General features: G+C 38.1%; 1 protein-coding gene and 1 pseudogene across 2 annotated transcripts in view; one reads left to right on the top strand and one right to left on the bottom strand.

The window, feature by feature from the left end:
* Window positions 1–1,724: 1,724 nt before the first annotated feature.
* Window positions 1,725–2,425, bottom strand: LOC125097351 (phosphatidylinositol N-acetylglucosaminyltransferase subunit P-like; annotated as a pseudogene).
* Window positions 2,426–9,418: 6,993 nt separating this feature from the next.
* MFSD14A (major facilitator superfamily domain containing 14A) overlaps window positions 9,419–21,192 on the top strand; it is a 38,587-nt gene continuing 26,813 nt past the window's right edge. The window contains exons 1-3 of one of the 2 annotated variants that reach the window (XM_047728059.1): window positions 9,422–9,656; window positions 11,149–11,296; window positions 20,784–20,879. Coding sequence is in view for 1 of the 2 variants with exons in the window: in XM_047728058.1 (XP_047584014.1) it covers window positions 9,573–9,656; window positions 20,784–20,879 (180 nt within the window). In the remaining variant the exon portion in view is untranslated. Of the gene's footprint in view, window positions 9,657–11,148; window positions 11,297–20,783; window positions 20,880–21,192 lie in introns of both variants that reach the window. The other variant, XM_047728058.1, reaches the window with a different exon arrangement.

Raw genomic sequence — 21,192 nt, 5'->3', positions numbered from 1 at the left:
AAAGATTTTCATAATTAACCACTTAAATTTCTTCCTATATTTCCTTGTTTCCCTTTTCACCTGTGTTTGACTTAACCGAATTAGAGTCCTTTCTATATATCAGAAATGACTCCCTGATCTTTCTGTATCTCTCTAGTTACCTTTATCATGTGTGATGTTCCTTCCTTTTTCCTAGTCTATGCTCTAGCATGGAAGACTGGGTTTTATTTAAACTAGTTAGAACTTCTCTCTCTGTGTGATAATAGCCTAATTTTTTGTTGTTGTTGTTTTAAATAAATTATCTTTTTGCTAGCCTCAAGGTTAAGTAATTACAGTAATTGGTATATATTTTCTTCATAAATCATTGAATATAAAGCGTGCTGGGCCCATAAATCATTGAATATAATTGCTTCTACTGTGACTATCAATTCAGTGCATAGAGATCAAATGATAAGCAATACAAAGGATTTCATTTCCACGCCTATTAGTGAAATAACCTTGTACGAAGTGCTTTGTTTTAAAAGGTCACTAAAAAGTATCAGCATTTCTTTATTTCAGCATATCAGCATTTTAAAAGTAGATACTTTGGTTTCTTCTTGTGAAAATAATTAACTGAAAATCTTTTTACATCTTTTTGGAATTGGAATACTTTTGTTGGAAGTATATCACAGTCCTTGAATCCCAGTCCTATGCAACCTCATACTTACACCTCATAATTCAAATCTTATACATAATTACTGCCATTCAGCAGAGTCAGATAGTGACCAGTATTAGTAAATGGTCTTTCTTACCATTCTTAAAAGTTTTGGATTCCCTCAAAGCAGGATTATTACATACATATTCCAGAAAAGAAAATAGCAAAGAGGAAATAACTTGCATTAAGACCCCAAAGATGTCAAATACTACTATAGTAGAGTGTGTCTTGGTGACTGCAAATTCATGGGTTTCCCAAATCTACCTGCAGGTTCAATAATTCACTAGAAAGACAGAACTTAATGAAAGCTATTACACTCTCATCATGTTTATTATCAAGAAGGGATGCAAATTTGAATCAGCCAAAGGAAGAGGCATATACGGTAGAATGTAGGAGTCCAAATTCCAGTTTTCCTTTCCAGTTATCTACTCCCTGTGGGGTCCTGGACAGTGTTATTTATTCCCGGCCACAGTATACATACAGTATTGCCAATCAGGAAAGCTCACTCATGCTGTGGTGTCCAAAATTTTATTCATGTTTTATTTCTTGGCCTGATTGATTCTTTGCCCATGTGGTTGAGAACTTTCCAGCCCTGCCTCTCCCTGGAAAACTGGCTGACATCGAGTTACAGGGGTTCATCCTGAGTCATCTTGTTAACATAAATTATCAGGTATGAGGTCCTAAAGATGCAGGTCAGAACTTTCTTTAGGTAAAGCCAAATTCCTTATTACAAAGTGATCATTTGTGTCTATACACATTTTTCTGAATTGATGATGACAACAAGCAATGACAGTTCTTTATAGAGACTTTTATACTTTATGATTTTAATTTCAAAAGTATTGGCAAATGATTCTGAACATATGACTTGAGGGTAGAAAAACATTTATAATCAGATACAGTGCTACGTAGCACATGTAGTATTCATTTAGTTTTCAGTTCTGATGTTAAATGACTTTATAAATGCTGAATTATTTTTTAAAGAACAATAAATTATATTGTATATTAACATACAATTTTAAGCTTATTTCTTATTTATTCATTTTTTGCCATTTGAAGATTATAACATGAACGCTTCTTTGGAGGCACTTCTTGATTTTACTGATACTTTTTTAAAAGTCTGTTACATGGTAATGCAGTATTTTATTTAGTCTGTCATTAATAACAAATACTTGAGAATATTTATAATATTAATGGAATTTAATCTAAAAGAAGTTCAACTTGCTTTTTTTGACATTTCAGTACTGGGTATACATAAGAATAGTATGGTCAAAATTATTACGTCAAAAATAGAATAAATGCTTGGTGTTAGTCTATATAGAATTCAGTTTTCAGCATAAAGTTCTTTGGCTGTAAGAACATTTGGTTTCCTTCACTAATAGGAATATGTCTTAATGTTGGTATGGCCTTTTCTTAGTATTTCCTCTGTACTTGATTTTTAGTATAGTTATCTATGATTGTATGAGTGGAGTTGAATGAAGACAGTCATCATGTTTATTCCAAATGAGGATACGTAACCAATTACTATAGTAATGATCAGGTAGGTGGGCAGTGCAACTGTCCAATATTTTTGAGACCAGTAGATTAAGCCCAAGGAATTTAGCCAAGATTCAGGAATAAAAGCCTACAAGATAAGAACTATGAAGCGAAAATGAGAGCTTATGTAAAAAACAAAGCCATAAATAACTCTGGCAGTGGTGGTGATGAATTTTCCAGTAGCTTCCCTGTGGCTTTAGACAGTCTTGGGTCCTTCATTCACACTCAGGCCCCTCTTGGCAGTTCAGCCTCTTTAGCAGCAAGTCAATTATAAGCTAACTTTAAATTACCATTAACCATCACTATTATAATAAAAGGTTAACAGAATAAAACTGATACCAGTTGTTCCTTTGGTTGACTGTAAGGCTTCACTGTTAATCGATAGGTCCATATTTCCAGTAATCCTTTGCTAGGGTTAAGCATCAGCCCTTCATTGGATCGAAGCAATATTTCATTTATGAATTCATTTACATTTATTCATTTAGGATTTCTAATATGTAAAAATAACTTATTTAAGACAAGTAACATATTATTCCTTTGGAACTCGTTTACCAGACAAATACACTTTCATCCTTTTTTAAGTACACCTCACTGTGTTTGGGAGTAATCATCTGAAAATATACTCTTGTTAAAATGTGCTTGAAATGTAAAGTATTTAAGGGGTTTAGTTAAATTTGCTAAGTTAGATTTATGAATTTTTAACAAAATCTGTGAATGTCTTTGTTTTTATGTGTTTGCTCTCTTTTAAAAGACACTGCATGTACAAAAACATGATTTCTAATAATTGAGGGTTTACATTATCTCCTTCGGGCTAAAGTTTTATTGTGTTCTAGTTTATTCTATGTAGGTAGTAAATACAGCAATTAAAAATTGTGATATTAAGGGCTTTTTCTAATATATGCAAGCTCCTTCAATAAGTTTTCTAAATATTATAGCCAAAGTAGAGTTGTTTTTGTTGGGTCATAGAGAGTTATAGAAAATCATGACAGGAGAGGAGTCCATGTTTCAGTTTATGACTTTGAAATTATTGCTGTGAATTTTAGAATTTTAAAACTTGAAGTTCATTTTGGATATTATGTACGTAATGCTTCAAATTTCCATTACTTAATATTGTCTCCATTTTTACTTTATTTTGAATATTTTATTTTTATAAAATTGTTATTTTAATGGCTTCAGTCATGCTATGACAGATTTTGCCAGGTTAGGTTTGAAAAATTCATGGGTTATCTCCATGCATTCACAAACTAATCATTGTTAAAGACTCTTTTTAATTTAAATTTCTTCAGCTTTTCATTTTGAAAAAATTTAAACATACATGTACTCATTTACTCTTCACCTAAATACAACATTACTAATATTTTGCCATACTAGCTTCTCAGAACACTTGACTCCTAACTACTTTAGCATGCATATCCTAAAAATAAGGACATTTTTCTATTTAACTCAATACCATTATCATACTTAAGGAGACTTAAATTATCTTGATTGTATCATCTAAGTTCATATTCAGATATTTCTAATTGTTTTAAAAACGAATTTAAATTTTTCTGTTTTTGAACCAGGATGCAGTTGAGGTTCATACTTTGTATTTGATTGTCTTATTAGTCTAGAAGATCCTTCCCTGCACCCCCTTTGTTTTTCCCGCCATGATGTGATTTTAAAGAATCTAAATCACTTTCCTCCTATCCTTAATCTCTCTGTTCCTTTGACTTGTTCCATTTATTCTTTGCATTTCCATTGAACTGAAAGTGGAGTCTGTAGGTTTGATTAGCTTCAGCTTAAGTGTTTTTGGAAAGAATATTTCATGGGTAATCTTGTAGATTTTATATTTTATCTATATAAAAATCTATATATATATCTATATATATATATCTATATATATATTTTATCTATATATATATTATTGAAGACACATTATTCTGGGCAGTTCAGTCAGTTAAGCACCTCTTTTTTTTTTTTTTAGCATTTTATTTATTTGAGACAGAGAGTGAGCATAAGCAGGAAGGGTCAGAGGAAGATGGAGAAGCAGACTCCCTGCTTGAGCAGAGAGCCCGATGTGGGGCTCTATCTCAAGACCCTGGGATTGTGACCTGAGCTAAAGGCAGACACTTAACTGACTTAGCCACTCAGGTGGTGGCCCAGCACTCAACTTTTGATTTCAACTCAGGTCATGAGCTCAGGGTTGTGAGATTCAGCCCCAGGTCAGGCTCCATGTTGGGCTTGGAGCCTGCTTTGATTCTGTTTCTCCTTTTACCTCTTCCTACTTGTACACTCTCTCTTTCTCTTAAAAAAAAAAAAAAAAGAAGGAAGGAAAAATTTTTAGAGTTAAAAATTTTAGGGACACCTGGGTGGCTCACTGGGTTAAGCCTCTGCCTTTGGCACAGGTCATGGTCTCAGGGTCCCAGAATGAAGCCCTACATCAGGCTCTCCACTCAGCAGGGAGCCTGCTTCCCCCTCTCCCTCTGCCTGCCTCTCTGCCTACTTGTATCTCTCTTTCTCTGTCAAATAAATAAGATCTTTTTAAAAAAAGTTAAAAATTTTAATTTTCTAATTTTCTTCTGCTTTCTATTAGTTTATGTTCTTCTATTAAAAAAGACTGTTTCCCTTTTCCCAATGCTCCCTTTTTTCAAATACCACTAGGTCTTCAAATTATTCAGTGTATCAAAGTCAATTACAGTCACAGTTCTTTTTGATGTTGTGAGCCAACAGCCAGTGGAAATCACTGCAGGCCAGCTCCTGTGTCTTTTATTTTTTTTATTTTTTATTTTTTTTTTCAAAAGATTTTATTTATTTATTTGAGAGAGAGAGAGAATGAGAGAGAGAGCATGAGAGGAGAGAGGTTAGTGGGAGAAGCAGACTCCCTGCTGAGCAGGGAACCTGATGTGGGACTCGATCCTGGGACTCCAGGATCATGACCTGAGCTGAAGGCAGTTGCTTAACCAACTGAGCCACCCAGGCACCCCGCTCCTGTGTCTTTTAGACATGATCACATTAGTCTGTGAGTTTTTTCTTGCTTCAGTCACAAGATGTCCCATCCCAAACCTGGATTATCAACTATTTCTCCAAGGAGCTCTATTCTTTTCAGGGAGAATGGACTCTCTTTGCTTTTATACCATCTCAGTGGACAGAGCTAGGGAGTAAATTTTTTAAAAGTTCATGAATTCAAATTGATAACATTTAGTAATACAAGTGGTGTTTTTTTTAGTTTTGTATTTGCATCTCTTTTACAGTGAAAATACTTGTTCTGAGTCACAATATATTTGTTTATATGTTTTGTTATATAGTATATTTTTCAGTAGTACAATACCAATATTACTAATGGTAAACATACTGAATAAAATTTAAGGTTTCTTTGCAGTTATTAATGGACTGAGCCACTAGGTGCCGCTAGAATCTAGATACTTTAAGTACAGCTTGACTAGATATTAAAAAATACTTGACTCAGACTTTCTTGAATTTTTTGGAGAATGTTGCTCCGCTGTTGCATTGTTTAGTTTTATTGCTATTCTGGCACCACTTGATATTTTTCTCTTTGGAAATGTTAATTTTGTTTGCTGTTGGCTTTTGTCTGGAAGCCCAGATAATTTTTTCCATGTCATCTTCTCTCTGACCCTTTTTCTTTTCTTTTCTTTTCTTTTCTTTTTGTTCTAATAACTGATTTATGCTTCTCCTCCATGCTTCTTACCTTCATTATGTCTTTCTTGGGGACACTGTAATATAGTATTCCATTTTTTAGATGATTTTTTTTTTCAGTATACTGCCTGAGTTTGATCTACTCTCATCTTCCCGGTGGGTTTTAAATCTTGTATATGTTGCATCCTTTCACATCTGCAGTTGTATATTTAATGATATTTAATTCATATTGGAGTGTTGTATGTAGTTTTCCTCTGCTTCATATTTTCTAGAGGGTAGTATTTTGTTTTAATTGAAATGTCTTTATTTTCCGTTTTAATAGTAGCCTTGTATGGGGTTTTGGTGGCTTTTTCTGTTCCTGGTAAGATGTTCTGGATTTTCCTGCATCAGCAAGAAAAAGGTGGTTCTATGGGGTGGGAGGGGCAGGGTGTGAAGGGATGTGGGTGACTCAGTTTTACAGCTAAAGAAAGCCCTCTTCTGTTCATATAGTAAAGTGCAGTTTCTTTAATAAATGGTGCATTTTGAGGTTTGGGTTCTGTGATACAATCTTAGTTTCTTTAGTAATATTTAGCTTCAGCCACTTGCTCTTCTCTCTAAGGAATCCCTGTATTTTCCAAGGTGCCTCATGAAGTGTTCTTATGAACTTTCCACCTTGGTTCTTACCTGTTTTCAAGACTGATATTTGGCCTTCTCATTATTTTGGGGGATTCCCAATATCCTTCAGAATCACTACCTTTTGCTTATGCTGGCCAGTGCTAGTTTCTGTTGACTGTAACCAAAGAATCCTAATTGAAATACTAACCACTCAATGTAAAGTTTGTGAATCTTCACAACCCTAAATCATATACAAAGCCACAAATACATACACGACAGGTCTGTTAGAACAGGACTGCTCTCTCTTGTTTACTATTGCACTCTAAGCTCAAAGCCTGGGACATTCTGGACATTCAGTGTGTTAAATTTCTCTTTATTACATTATTTCCAATAGCACTTGCCACAATCTGAAATTATCTTCCTTTTACGTTTGTTTCATAAGTTTGTCCCCCAATATAATTAAGCTTCATGAAGATAAATACGATTTCATGTATGAATGTATCCTGAGTGTCTAGTAAACCACTGACAAACACAGGTACTCAAAAATATTTTTTGACTGACTAATAATCAGTTCTTTGGGATGGTAAAATTGGTCTAACTCGATGAAGTATCATTCTGAGGGGCTATGAAAAGTCAGAGTAACCACATAATAAATTATCTTAACCAGCCATCTACATTCATCCAAAACAAGCTCCTAAGAATTTAGTTATGAATCTTGTCATGACCTTCTCTAAGGAGCTTCAGGTTGGGGCTCAATTAAATGTTTCAGCAAGAGAATATTTTTTAACATGATGAGGGGATCCTGGCTGGCTCAGATGGTAGAGTATGCCATGCTTGATCTTCAGTTCAAGCCCCACCTTGTATGTGGAGCCTACTTAAATAATAATAATAAAAAAATGATGAGTTTACTTGTTAATGGGAAAATGTAACTTGAACTAGCCATCAAGCTAAAACACCTTTGTTTTCTTTTTTTTTTTTTTTAAAGATTTTATTTATTTAACATATCACAAGTAAGCAGAGAGGCAGGCAGAGAGGGTGGGGGGGAGGCAGGCTCCCCGCTGAGCAGAGAGCCTGATGCGAGACTCAGTCCCAGGACCCTGAGAACATGACCTGAGCAGAAGGCAGAGGCTTAACCCACTGAGCCACCCAGGTGCCCCTGTTTTCCATTTCTAGTCAAATGTTCTTCTATATAGAAATAGAAGGAACAGAAAATTCAAATTTATCCTTTAACATTTTATTTTTAAATAATCTCAAACTTACCTAAGAGTTGCAACAATAGGAGCACCTGGGTGGCTCAGCTGGTTATGTGCCTCAACTCTTGATCTCAGTTCAGGTCTTGATCTTAGGGTCCTGAGTTTGTGCCCCACATGGAGCCTACTTTAAAAAAAAAAGTTGCAACAATAGTACAAAGAACACATCCCCTTTACCCTGTGTGTTAGCTATCTACAGCTATATTATACATTACCCCAAAACAGTGCCTTAAAATAAGTACTTTTTACCTTACAGTTTCTGAGAGGGAATCCAGAGTGGCTAATCTAGGTGGTCCAAGCTCACGATTTCCTGATATTGGAGTCAGGAGGTTAGCAGGGGTTGCAGTCAGCTAAAGGTTTAACCAGCACTGGACGATCTGCTTCCAAGGCTACTCACCTACCTGTTGGTAGGAGGCCTCAGTTCCTGGACACACAGAGACCTGGCTATAGGCTCTTGAGTGTCATAACATGGCAGCTGGCTTCCCCAGACTTGAGCCCAGAATGAAAAGACCTCGCAGGGAGATTCATGCCTTTTATGACCTACCTGCTTAAGTCACTGCTGTCAGTTCTGCTGTATCTCTTAGAAAAGAGTCACTCAGGCCAGTTCCACACTGAAGGGGAGAATGAGACCCCATCTCTTCCAAAGTATATCATTGAATTTGTGAAAATATCTTAAAATCACCATATTCGGGGCGCCTGGGTGGCTCAGTGGGTTAAAGCCTCTACCTTCGGCTCAGGTCATGATCCCAGGGTTCTAGGATCGAGCCCCGCATCCGGCTCTCTGCTCAGTGCAGAGCCTGCTTCTCTCTCTCTGCCTGCCTCTCTGCCTACTTGTGTTCTCTGTCTGTCAAATAAATAAATAAAATCTTAAAAAAAAAACACCATATTCAAAAAACCACTATTTTTAACAAGTTGCCTTTTGTCACTCTTAACGCCCCCCCCCCATATACAAACATGTTCTCTCCTATTTGAGAGCAGGTAGCATGCATCACATACCTTCACTCCTTGAGATTCAGTTTATTAAGATAAGGGATATTCTCTTATCAGTACAGTTATCAAAATCAGACTTAACATTGTGTTAATCTGTAGTCCGTATTTCACTTGTGTGAACTGTCATTTCTAGAATTTTACCCCCATTAATTTTTAAGCAATACAGTAAAACAAGTAGTGGGTTACAAAGCGTAACATAGGTTTATGTACGTTTTTATTGGCAGGAAATAAAAGGTCCTGGGACTGGGGAACTGCTGGAAACGCACGCTCTTGTTGAGCCGGGAGCCGGGGGTGAGGGTGTGGGCGGGGTGGGGGTAGGAGGAGTAGGGGCTGAGCACGAAGACAAAATACTGTTTCTGAAAAATCAGTTTATCCTTACCCACTACTTCTGGAAAACGATTTCAACTGTTCCCTCGGTTCACGTCTTGATTAGAACGCAGAGATAGCGGTAATAGTTGAGGGGGCCTGGTCAGATTTCCAGGGCAACCATTTATCAGCCGTATTTCCACAAGCAGGTAACTTTTAGAAACTTATATTTATTAATCAATGAAGGAATGAAGGGTCCCTACCGCCCAGGGCTGTTGTGAGGACTAAGCGAGCTGAGGAACCGGAAAAGCACAACGGTCCACCAGCCGCGGGCCTAGTGGTTTCCCCCTGGGTTTCCCTCCCCGCCCCGAGAGCGCTGAGGAACCGAGGGGGCGGGGCGGCGTCACGTGGGCGGGGCGGGCTCCTCCGCGGATCGCACGATGTGACGCGCCGCCGGAGGCAGGCCGGGCCCTCAAGATGGCGGCGGGCGCCCCGAGCGGCTCGGCCCGGCAGTAGTGGCGGGACGGCACTCGCCGCTGGGGCCGGCCGCCCCGGGAGTGGCTGCAGCAGCGCCAGGAATCGAGGATGGTAAAATGACCCAGGGGAAGAAGAAGAAACGGGCCGCGAACCGCAGTATCATGCTGGCTAAGAAGATCATCATTAAGGACGGAGGCACGGTGAGCCGGGGTACCGCGCCGGGGAGCGTCCCTCGGGGCCCCCATTCGAGCTCTGCCCCCAGCGCCGCCGCCACCAGCCGCCCGAGCGTCCCCGTCCTCCCCCACCCCGTCGGTGGTGCTGGTGTCTCAGCCTCCTGGGCCTTCTTGTTTCTGCTCCCTCGTCCCGGCCTGCGGCCTCCGGGGCCCGTCCTTCTGGGGAAGCCGCTTGCCTCTCCCGCACCTGCCGCCCTCTCCTTCGGCGGCCCCTGGAGGCCCTGCGGCCTCGATTCCCACGTGCGCCTCCGCCGCGGGCTGGAAATGACGCCCGGCTCTCCGCCGGCCGGCCCCTCGCGTCGCCCGGGTGGTGCTGGTACCGCCGCGCCCCTCGGCCCCGCAGCTTCGCCTTCGGCCCTGCGCCGCCTCCACCGCGGCCCTTTCGAAGATGCTGGGAGCGGTCCCTGGCCTCCCATATGCTGCTAACCCGGTGGCATCTGGCGTGGCGACCCCGCTGGGGCCCCTCAGTGCCTTCACTTTCTTCTTCCACCTCCTTCTGGGTCAGTGCTCTTAGCTCCTTCCAGTGTGGTAAACACTGTCAGAAGGTGGGCTTTCCTCTTTACTTCGCGGAGTCAGAAGCGTGACGGAGGACACCAGGGGCCTAGACTTAAATCCGCTGGTTTCCAAAGAACAGTAACCAAGTAACCACCCTCTTGTTTTAAACTCACTTTGTTTATTTTAAAATAAAAGACGCCAAATAGAGTTATCATGGCCTGAGGATTAGAAGACACTTTGAAAGGAAGACAGAGGGCAAGAAAAAATTGTGCTTTTTAGAAACAGTTGTCATCACAATAAACTTTATGCAGTGTGCTGTAGTTAACCAGCAGGGGACGTAGGATTTTTAATTGAAAATTTAACTCGACTATACTTTTTTATGCTGAAATTTCTCCGTTGCTACTCTCCAGTCTTTGTTGTATTCTTTGACATTACGTTCTGAAATAGAATGCAGAGGTAAAATACGTGTTACACTTTGTTGAGAAATGTGTAGAAACGATTCCTATTTCATCCTTATATTTATTCATATATATATGTATATATATATATATATTTGGATTTTTGGAGCCCGGTTCAACAGCTTGCATAGTGCTAAATATGTACAATAATTAGGCCACCACTGAGGATTTGCCGAATCCATTTGAAATAAATGACTTTTTTTTTTTTTTTTGACATTTCAGAATAGGGACCCAATCCATATGCTAAAATTTAGAAAGCTTGGGACATGTGCAGCAATTTCAGAATATACTTTTAGCTAACTGTAAAATTAATTAGATGTCATAGCTTTGACATGTAATGAGAAAAGAAACTTCAAGTCCTTAGATCTTTTTGTTGTACTTGAATAATTAGAACATTATTTTGATTAAATCATTTGTGAATAGTCTGGCCCTTTTGATGAAGATGGTTAGAACTATGTGGGAGAGAAATAGCATGAACGAATACTGGTTGTTTTTGTTAACCATAGGGACTTGATATTTTAACTTCTATATAAAATCTACAAAATAGAAGCAACAAAGGATTGTATTATATAAAAGCAAGTGATTTTTAAGATCCATATTCTCTGCAAAAGATTAAGAGTTCTGATCAGGAAACACACCTTCCTTTTTCTTAAGGTAAAGTTCAGTTTTGTTACCTCTTTGGAGTTTCGTTTGATTCACTTTACAGCAGATGCTTTCATTCCAAATCCTGTGAGATTTGGAAGAGATTTTTATGTTTTATTTGTTAAAGTTGTGAATTCGTGGCTTGTTTTTGAAAGCAAAATACAATTTTACACAAACGTCAGTAAGTTTTTAAGAGGGCACATTGAATAAATGGAAGGTTTTCTTGAGAACTATGGACATGTGGGTATAATTATTTATCATCTTTATACACTTATGTTGCACTTTCCATTCTAAAAGCATTGGACACCTCTTTAGAATACAATATTTGTTTATGCACCTTTGAATCTTATAGGGCCTAATATGGATTCAGAGTGATAAAAACACACTTTAAGTTCTTAAAAAAAAAAAAGTATGTGCTAGCACATACTTTTGAATTTTTTGTGGTAATTGCATGTATTCCTTTATTGATTTTATACACACACATACACATGGGATATTTATATTTTCAGAAAAGTCAGGATGGTCCCATGGTGTAGTGGTTAGCACATCTGCCTTACAGAAAAGTCAGGATAATTTTTTTACAGTGTTTGTATTTTAAGCTACTCTAGCTGTAAATGAAGAAAGTATATTATAGTTGTAGAAATTTTAAAATGGCACTCCCTTTTCTGCTTCTTTACTTGTAATTGGTCAGACTGCCCTTATAAACATTTTTTAAGAAAGGGAATAAAATTGCTGATTGGTATTTTGTGTGTGTGTGTGTGTGTTCCACTGGTAGGTGGTTCATTCTGTCAGGTGTCTGAGGCTGTATCATCATACTTCACAGTCTGAACAGTATTTTGGATCCTTGGCCAATGATACTGACCTGATCATCTTTCGTTTTCTTCTAGTGTTCAACAATGTTAGTAAAATTATTTTGCCTCATCTTTCTGCTAAATTATTTGCTTCGTCTTTCTGCTAATGATGTCTTTGTAAGCCTTATTAGCCAATTTTCTTATTTATAACCAAAACTAATAATGAGATAATGACTTTTCAAAAACTTAGAACAGATTTGTTGCCATTTTTGACAGTTGAAGAAGTGAACCCTTCTAAATGAGCCAGGTTAATCATAATTTACTAAAAGCTTTTCTTGAAATTGGATTTGAATATGCTCTGAAACCAGGGTGAGCCTAGTAAATTGCCTATTTGATTCATACACAGTTAAGGGAAATTACATAAAGGTGTGTGATTCTGTATCAGGAGTTTTCTGTTTTTATTTTTTTTTTTAAGATTTTATTTATTTGACGGAGAGAGACACAGCAAGAGGGAATGCAAGCAGGGGGAGTGGGAGAGGGAGAAGCAGGCTTCCCGCTGAGCAGGGAGCCTGATGCGGGGCTGGATCCCAGGACCCCAGGATCATGACATGTTAAATCCCAGGACCCCCGGATCATGACCTGAGCCGAAGGTAGACACCCAACAACTGAGCCACCTAGGTGCCCCATATATCAGGAGTTTTTAACTTGGGTGTGTACACCCTGAAGTTGTTTGCAGAATTTTCTTTGACTCTCCATTTTTCAAGAGAGATTCCCAAAAGAGTCCATACCTTCTCATAACTATAGAAGAGTTCCACAGATTAAATTTAGTAGGTATATATTTTATACCTATATACCATTTTTGTAACCCATTTTACTGTATACCATTTTACTGATGAAAGTAATTGTAATATTATTAGTGGATTGCTTTCTGAAGCATCCTTATGTGGAAATACAGTTTTGTTACAAAAAAAATTTTTTTTTTAAATTTTATTTATTTATTTATTTGACAGACAGAGACCACAAGTAGGCAGAGAGGCAGGCAGGGGTGGGGGTGCGGGGAAGCAGGCTCTCTGCTGAGCAGAGAGCCAGATGCGGGCTGGATCCCAGGACCCTGGGACCACGACCTGAGTGGAAGGCAGAGTCCTTAACCCACTGAGCCACCCAGGTGCCCCTTTTGTTACAAATTTTAATGAGTGTGACATTAATGAGTGTATTATTCAGTGCAGACCATTTAAGTTGGTTGAATTGAAAGTGCATTCAACATTTTAGAATACTTCCAGTTTTGTTGTTAAATTCTTACCATGTATTTATTAAAAGATTGTTTATAAACATTCCTGTTAGAGGCTAAGAGCTAAAGAGTTACATAGATGAAGTATTTGTATTGTCAAAAATAGAACTTTTAAATGGTTTTTTGAAGTTTGCTTATTTTTTTAACATGATCTTTATTGTTTTGTTTTGTTAATACAGTTGTGGGACTGTATCTCTCACAAAGGGGAAAATGTCCAATTTTTTCACAAATAAATTGGTTAAATGACTAAAGATTTGATAGAAAGTCCAGCGTGTGTGAATTGCGTTGTTGGAAACATAAAACATAAAATTGGTATTTGCAAAATGAAATATACCCGGAGAAGCAAAGCACCAGATTTTTATTCCTTGTATCTTTGAGTTTAAGTATGTAAATAGTCTGCAACCATTTCCAAAGTCTGGACCCAAGCTCTGATCCTTTGCATCCTTCACCTACAAAGATGGCTGAGGCAGTTGCAGGATAGCCCTTAGTGCCCTGAGAGCTGCTAACTGTCTGTGAGGGGGGGCGACAGTGCCTTCAAAACGCCAAGTGTTTTCTGAAGTCACTAGCCCATGCCCAGAAACATCAGGATAAATATATTATCTTTGGTAAACTTGTGTCAGACAGTACCACGAATGACTTATCTCCTTCCCTCCACGGTATGGTTCAACATTTGCTTTGGTTAGTATGTTTGGGGATAAATTAGTAAGCAGATTTTTTAGATTATGTATCCAGTTCATCCTAAGTGTGAAGTCTTGTTTCCCAATAATCATAGCACCTGCAGAAATTCACTATTGAACTGTAACTCATTTACAGCTACCAAAGTTTGAAGTTGAAAAAAGAATGGCTTGTTCCGGGTAGTATTCTGACAGGTATTTATGATGTCAGTTTTTCTATTATTTAAAAGCTCAAGTTGTCTTTTAACATTATTTTGACTTAGAAGTGTCAAAGTAACATTTCACAGTTGCAGCCAGGGTATATTAAGATCCCTGAAACAGTTTTATCTCACTGAGGGCCAGATATAATAGCTTATTCTAAATAATGGGTCTTGGGACACCTGGGTGGCTCAGTCAGTTAAGTGCCTGCTTTTGGTTCAGGACATGATCCCAGGGTTCTGGGATTGAGTTCCGCATCGAGTTCCTTGCTTAGTGGGTAGCGTGCTTCTCCCTCTACCTCTGCTTGCAGCTCCCTCTGCTTGTGCACTCTTTCTCTCTCTGACAAATAAATAAAAATCTTCAAAAAGTAAATAAATAATGGGTCTACTTTATCAATAATGTATAAAAGCAGTTATGAATTCTACCACATAAGATACTTTCCCTTCTTAGGGAGTCTTTTTATAAAATAAGGGGTGGTACGTAATAATTCATTTAGCTATATAAATTGACTAATTAGAGATCACACCAAGTTTAGGCTCCGTCCTAGGTGTTGATGATAGTTTGATGTTTGTGTTGATGGTGGTTTTTTATTTTTGATTTTATTTTACATTGTTAGTTCAATTTGTAGTTATTTGAACCATGTAACCCATTAAAGATGTTCATGGGGATAAGCACTTAATTGAATGATGGCTTAACTTGATTTAATGGTTACATCTTTTCCTCCTAAGAATGGAGGGGATGTGATGGGCAGTAATGTTGCTTAATCTTTTGAAAATTTACCACAAAGTGGGGATCCTGGCTGGCTCATTTGGTGGAGTGTGCAGTTCTTGATTTTAGGATTGTAAGTTTGAGCCTCACCTTGGGTGTAGAGATTACTTAAAAATAAATCTTAAGAAAAAATTTACCACAAGGTAATACAATCTTAGGTTCTATTTTTTTTGTTTGTTTTGTTATTTAAGAGTAAAACTTGATCTCATCATATTTTTGTTAAATATGTTTAAGAAGTAGTTCTAATTTCTATCTAGGACCAATCTAACTAATATCTTCACTTATGTGATAAAACAGATATTAAATATCTGTCTTTAAAATTGATCCGTAGCATATAAATAAAATCTAAAGTCTCACTGCAAATTAAGCCAAAATGGCTTAATTAATATAATAGTGTTAAAAAATGTTTATGGTGATTCATACTTCCAGGAAACTGAGGATTGGTTTTGTTTTGTTTTTTGCTCCACGGAGGTAATATTTCTTGCTTTGCTTGATTAAAATCAGAGTAATTAAGGAAAGCACCACTTGACTTTGTGAGAAAAGAAACATGATACCAGATACCAGCAATAAAGTTTTATATTCCCTCTAGTTATGCCATAATGTGTCAGAATCCCATGAAAGCAGCTTTGTAGTTAACAGTACTTCCTTTTAATGTTCTTCTATGAAAAACTACAATTCTTAGATGCCTGTAACTAAGCATCTTTTTTTTTTTTTTGGTGTTTAAGACTTTTACATTATCTTATTTTAGCTTAGTTGTGTATTGTTCCAAGAAAAATTCAGTGTTTCTGAATCTATATTTTACTCTCATTTTTGATTGATAACTTGTCAAAATTAAATTCTAAGTTCAAAATTATTCTCCCTTAGACTGTATTTTAGTTCTTACCATGTTTTTTATTTTTCCCTTTATTTTGAAAATCTTCAAAACTACAGAAAAGTTGCAAAAATAGCATAATGAGTATTCATTTGCTCATCCCATAGATTCACAATCACAAATGAACATTTTGTCACATTTGCTCTTTTTTTTTCCTCTATACATCCTTCTATTTTTTCTGAACCATTACAGAATTAGTTGTAGACATCAAGACACTTTACCCCTAAAACATTGAGATTGTATCACCTAAGATAAAGGATATTCTCCCACATAACTACAATATTATCACCACATTCAGAAAATTTAACATTTATACAATACTATTAGATAATATATTGGCAATAGTCACATTTCTCTAATTGTCCCAATAACCTCGCTTATAGTTGTCTTTGTTTTTGGATACAGAATTTAACTATTGCATTTAGTTGCCATGCCTCTTCAGTCTAGAATAATTTTTTTGTTTTTTTTATTATATCAATAATTTTTAATACTCTAGGCCAGTTGTTTTGAAGAATGAGTCTCAGTTTAGCTCATTCTCATTGTTTACTCACATGATAAATTCTGTTTAATAGATGGGATTATAATGCCTAGTTATAGGTAGAATTACTTTTTGTCTCCTGGCCAACAGTCTACATAAGCCCCTGGTTCACTGATAAGTATTTTTTAAACTTAACATTTCCATAAGCATTTTCACATATCATCAAAGATGATCCATAAACAGGGGCACCTGGGTGGCTCAGTCGTTGAGCGTCTGCCTTTGGCTCAGGTCATGATCCCAGGGTCCTGGGATCGAGCCCCGCATCTGGCTCTCTGCTCAGCAGGGAGCCTGCTTCCTCCTCTCTCTCTGCCTGCCTCTCTGCCTACTTGTGATCTGTCTCTCTGTCAAATAAATAAATAAAATCTTTAAAAAAAAAAAAAGATGATCCATAAACAATTTTTGGCTGCATATTCTGTCTGATTTAGGTTTCCATATTTAGATTTCCATATTTCCTACTATAAATGATGCTGCCATGAACATCTTAATCCTAGAGTTTTTTCTGAATGTTTGATTATTTTCATAGGATAGAATGTTATTAGCTTTTTTTTAAGATTTTTTTTTTTTTTTTTAACTTAAAGAGAGCGAGGGTGAGCCCAAGCAGGGAGAGAGCAGCAGGCAGCAGGGTAAGTGGGCTCCCCACTGAGCAGGGAGCTGGATGCAGTGCTCAATCCCAGGACCCAGGGGTCAGGACCTGAGCTGAAGGCAGACACTTAGCCAACTGAGACACCCAGGCATCCCTGTTATTAGCTATTTTTAAAACTAATTTTGTCTGTTTTATTTTTATGGTGTCTTAGTACTTTTGAATTGGTTTTTATGAATGCTTTATCTAGATATTAATCATTATTTCTTCCATTTGGTCCTCAGTTTGTTGTCTTTAAATTCAGTTGTGCATGTTTTTCTCAAACTAGGATGCCTAAAATGGATTAATCTTGGGGTGCCTAGGTGGCTCGGTCAGTTAAGTGTTTGCCTTTGGCTCAGGTGATGATCCCAGGGTCCTTCCTGGGATTGAGCCCCACATTGAGCTCGCTGCTCAGTGGGGAGCCTTCTGTTTCCCCTGCTTGTGTGCTCTTTCTCTTTCTCTGTCAAATAAAATCTTGAAAAAATGAATCTTTTGTTCTTTCTCCTTTCCTCACAGTATGGCTGAGTAAACCACAGAAGTCTTATCTTTTCATCTTTGATCTTCCCTTATTTGTCCTCTGCTACATCTTGTCAGCCATTGAGTCCTTTTGATTCAACCTCTTAAGTGTTTTTTGCATTCTATTCACTTTCTCTAACCCTACTACCACTATCTTATTATAGTTACTGTTACCTCTCCCCTGTTGTTTCTTCAGTAGCCTGCCTCTGGTCTTCCTCCCTCCCTTTCAAAGTCTTTGACACACTGCAGTGAAAGTTACTGTTCCAAAAAGTCCTATAATGTGATGTTAACTCTGGCTTGAAATGTTTCAATTACCCTGCTGCCTGCAAGTTAAAGGTCTGCATGTGACTTTTCAAGTCACCTTTTCAGTTTCACTTCTCCTCACCTCGCAACTTCTTTTACCTCTTCTCCTTAGACATCAGGTACTGAAAGAAGCTGTGATGTGTCCTGTCTTCTGGACTTTGCGTATGCTGTTCCCTTTACCTCACACACTCTTGGCCATCATTACCCTCCACTGACATCCTACCCCCCAAACACACATGCGCACCTGACAATCCCTACATCTTTCCCACTGTACTTCCAGGTCTCAGATAATACTGCCTACCTCCCTAAGAAGCCTTCACTGACATTCTCCTCAGCCAACTGAGTGCTCTTCACTGAAACAGCCACTTTTAACATTTCCTTCCAGTTTTTTTGCTGTGTGTATGTTTATCCACATTGTTCTATAATTATCTTTTTATCAGCACTTCCCAAATAGTTTTTACAAGGAACTCAAATGGCCATGAGATACTACCAGTTCTATGAAAGAAGGATTCCATCAAGTTTGGAATACAGTGCATACTGTATCTTCTTGGAAATTCATAATGTAAATTAGCATGTGAAAGGTCCTGAGACATTCTACTAAGCATTTCACCAAGGACTGACTATATGCAGTGGTGAACAAAAACAATTTGGACCTTACTAAATCCTAGGGTTGTGTTTTGACCTTTTCTTAAATTAACTGTACTTGCTCTGTTTGGTACTGGACATTACCCCTTCCTAAAACTGATCCTTTGTCATCTGTAACACTGTATTCTCTTAAGTGTCCTGGTATTTCTCTGACTTGTTCCTTCTTTATATTTGCCGTGGTTCATTTTCCTCTGCCCACTAAATGTTGGTGTTTCTTAGAGTCTGGTCTTAGCCCACTTCTCTTTTCCCACTTCCTCTTCTCCCTGTAATCTCACCCACTCTGGTGGTTTCAGACCTCATCATGCTTTACTCATTGTTTTAGTGCATCCTCAAAAGATGATAGAAATGTTTCAAGTACAAGGGGCAGTGTCTTAGTGAAGTAAATCCGAGCCTCTTGGGGAAAAAAGAGCTGCAACGCTACCAGCTTCCACTAGTAGACAACCAAGCTAAAAATTTGAAGTCATTCTTCACTCTCCCTCCCAGATTTCTCAAGTGCTACCACTTTCACATCCTCTGTACTTATATCCATTACCTCCCCTCCAGTGTCCTTGCCACTCCTCATTTTATGCCCTCATCATTTCTTCTTGAAACTGATTGAAATAGCCTTTTACATGCAGTTTGCTCCCTGGTTTCCAGCTTTAGGAAATCATCATGGTGTACTAAAAAAATGGAGGTCTCATCACACCATTCTCTTGCTTGAAACCTTTCAGGGGTTCTTTGTGTCTCTGGAGTAATGATGATAAACTCCTTAACAAAGCTTAGAAGCTGCCTCTTCTGCCTTCCTCTCTTTACTCCATGATTATTACTTTATTCTCATCAGTCTTCAGCTGTCATGGCACTTCTCTACTTCATTATGGCTTTCTCTGGTGAGATTGTCCATACTACCACCTTTTCTTGTAATACTCTTTCCTTGCTTCCTTACTTCTATGTATCTCTTTTATTGCATTTGCACATAAGCAGATGATGGATAATGAGGCTTTTTCCCTCTCTGGCCTGTGAGTTCCTTGAGATCAGGGAGTATATTTTAATGGTTTTTATAATCTTGCACCTCTGGTGCATAGTAGGTACTCTGTAAATGTTTGTTGAATGAATGAGATCTTGAACAAATTCATTCCCAGCCGTGGTCCTTCACCTCTTGTGTGCCCCACCTCTCTTGTCTGAAATTCCTAAACTGCCAGTTTTACCAAGGGGGTTTTTAGATACCTAAATTCTGAAGGTTGGGAGAGTTACGTGTTTTTTGTTTTTTTTTTAATAATGATGTTGCATTATGACAATATTAAAAGTGATGTGGCATCATTTTTAGTGTATAGAGAAATCCAAACCCTTAATAGTTGCCACGTGAGACTACTGAATGTACTTTACAACTTATGCATGACATTGTAATATGTATTGATTAAACTTGTCTTTTTATTATAGAAACCTGTTAGTGGAGACTGCATTAATGTTACAGGTCATTGGCTCTTCCATCAATTTAATATTGCCCTAGAATACAAAATTCAACAACTAAAGTAATTCTTAAGACATTGTTAACAGCAGTATAAACTTCATTTTGTATTTTTCTTTCTTCTGTGTATCAAATCCCAGATCTACTGATGTACTACTCTGGGGCCTGTTCTGCTTTTGAGCCATGTTAATATCTTGCCACTTGGTTCATTCATGTTTTGAGGTTAGTGCAGTTGCCTCCTGACTGTTAACTTTCCTCACTTTTACCTACTTTTCATTCATCTGCTACACCTTTGCCAGAATGATCTTTCTTAAAACTTTTATCTGATCACGTGAGTCTTACCTAACATCCTTTCGTTGCTCCCCATTGCCTTCAAAATGAACTACAGACTCCTGAGCATGGAAGCTAGTCCCTGTGCAGTTCTAGCTCACCTCTCAAACCCCAGCGTGCAGCCGGCCATGCTTGAGTTGTACTGAACTCTCAGAGTCCTGTCATGCCTCCTGCTCTCCAGCCTTACAGCCTTTGATAGAGGCTGCGGCCTTGACCTCTCTTATTCGCCTTCCCACCCCTCACCCTTGTCTGTCTGACGCCTTTTCGTCCTTTTAATCTTCCTTCGGGAAGTCTGATATTCCCATCCCAACCCTAGACTCTGTGTTACTGTTGCACACCATGCTTATGTGATGGACAGGGACACATGTGCTTACCTTGAGGATAGGGACAGCAAGTTATTCAGACGTTTCACATAGTGCCAGTACATGTGTGATCTCAGTAAATATTGACTGTTGCCATAATTGTTAGTCATTCCGGAATGCACTGTTAACTTCTTTAAAATCTGTTTTTATAGCCTCAAGGAATAGGTTCTCCTAGTGTCTACCATGCAGTTATCGTCATCTTTTTGGAGTTTTTTGCTTGGGGATTATTGACAGCACCCACCTTGGTGGTAAGTAATCTTTTAATTTATTTATTATGGACTTAAATCTCTTTTTGTTCCGTTTCAGGGGGGTTGGAAAGGTGGTCCTTTTTTTTTTCTTACCTTTCCATGGTGAATTCTTACACCAATATTATCAGCTCTTCAATACTGTATTTTACTGGTTATTTGTCCTTTTCAACCTTTACTTCTCCCTTTGTGGGGAGGGCTTGGCTGGGTGGGATTCTTCTTGTGAATACTGCCATTGGGTAAGCAGGGGCTCATTCCCCGCTCTGGATAGGGTAGATGGGATTCTTAAACTGAGAGGCTTAGTAAAAATGTTATC

The sequence above is a fragment of the Lutra lutra genome, chromosome 4 (genome assembly GCF_902655055.1).
Source record: "Lutra lutra chromosome 4, mLutLut1.2, whole genome shotgun sequence".
Taxonomy (NCBI): Eukaryota; Metazoa; Chordata; class Mammalia; order Carnivora; family Mustelidae; genus Lutra; species Lutra lutra.
The sequence above is the reverse complement of the archived record's forward strand: the minus strand, read 5'-3'. Positions and strand labels throughout refer to the sequence as shown.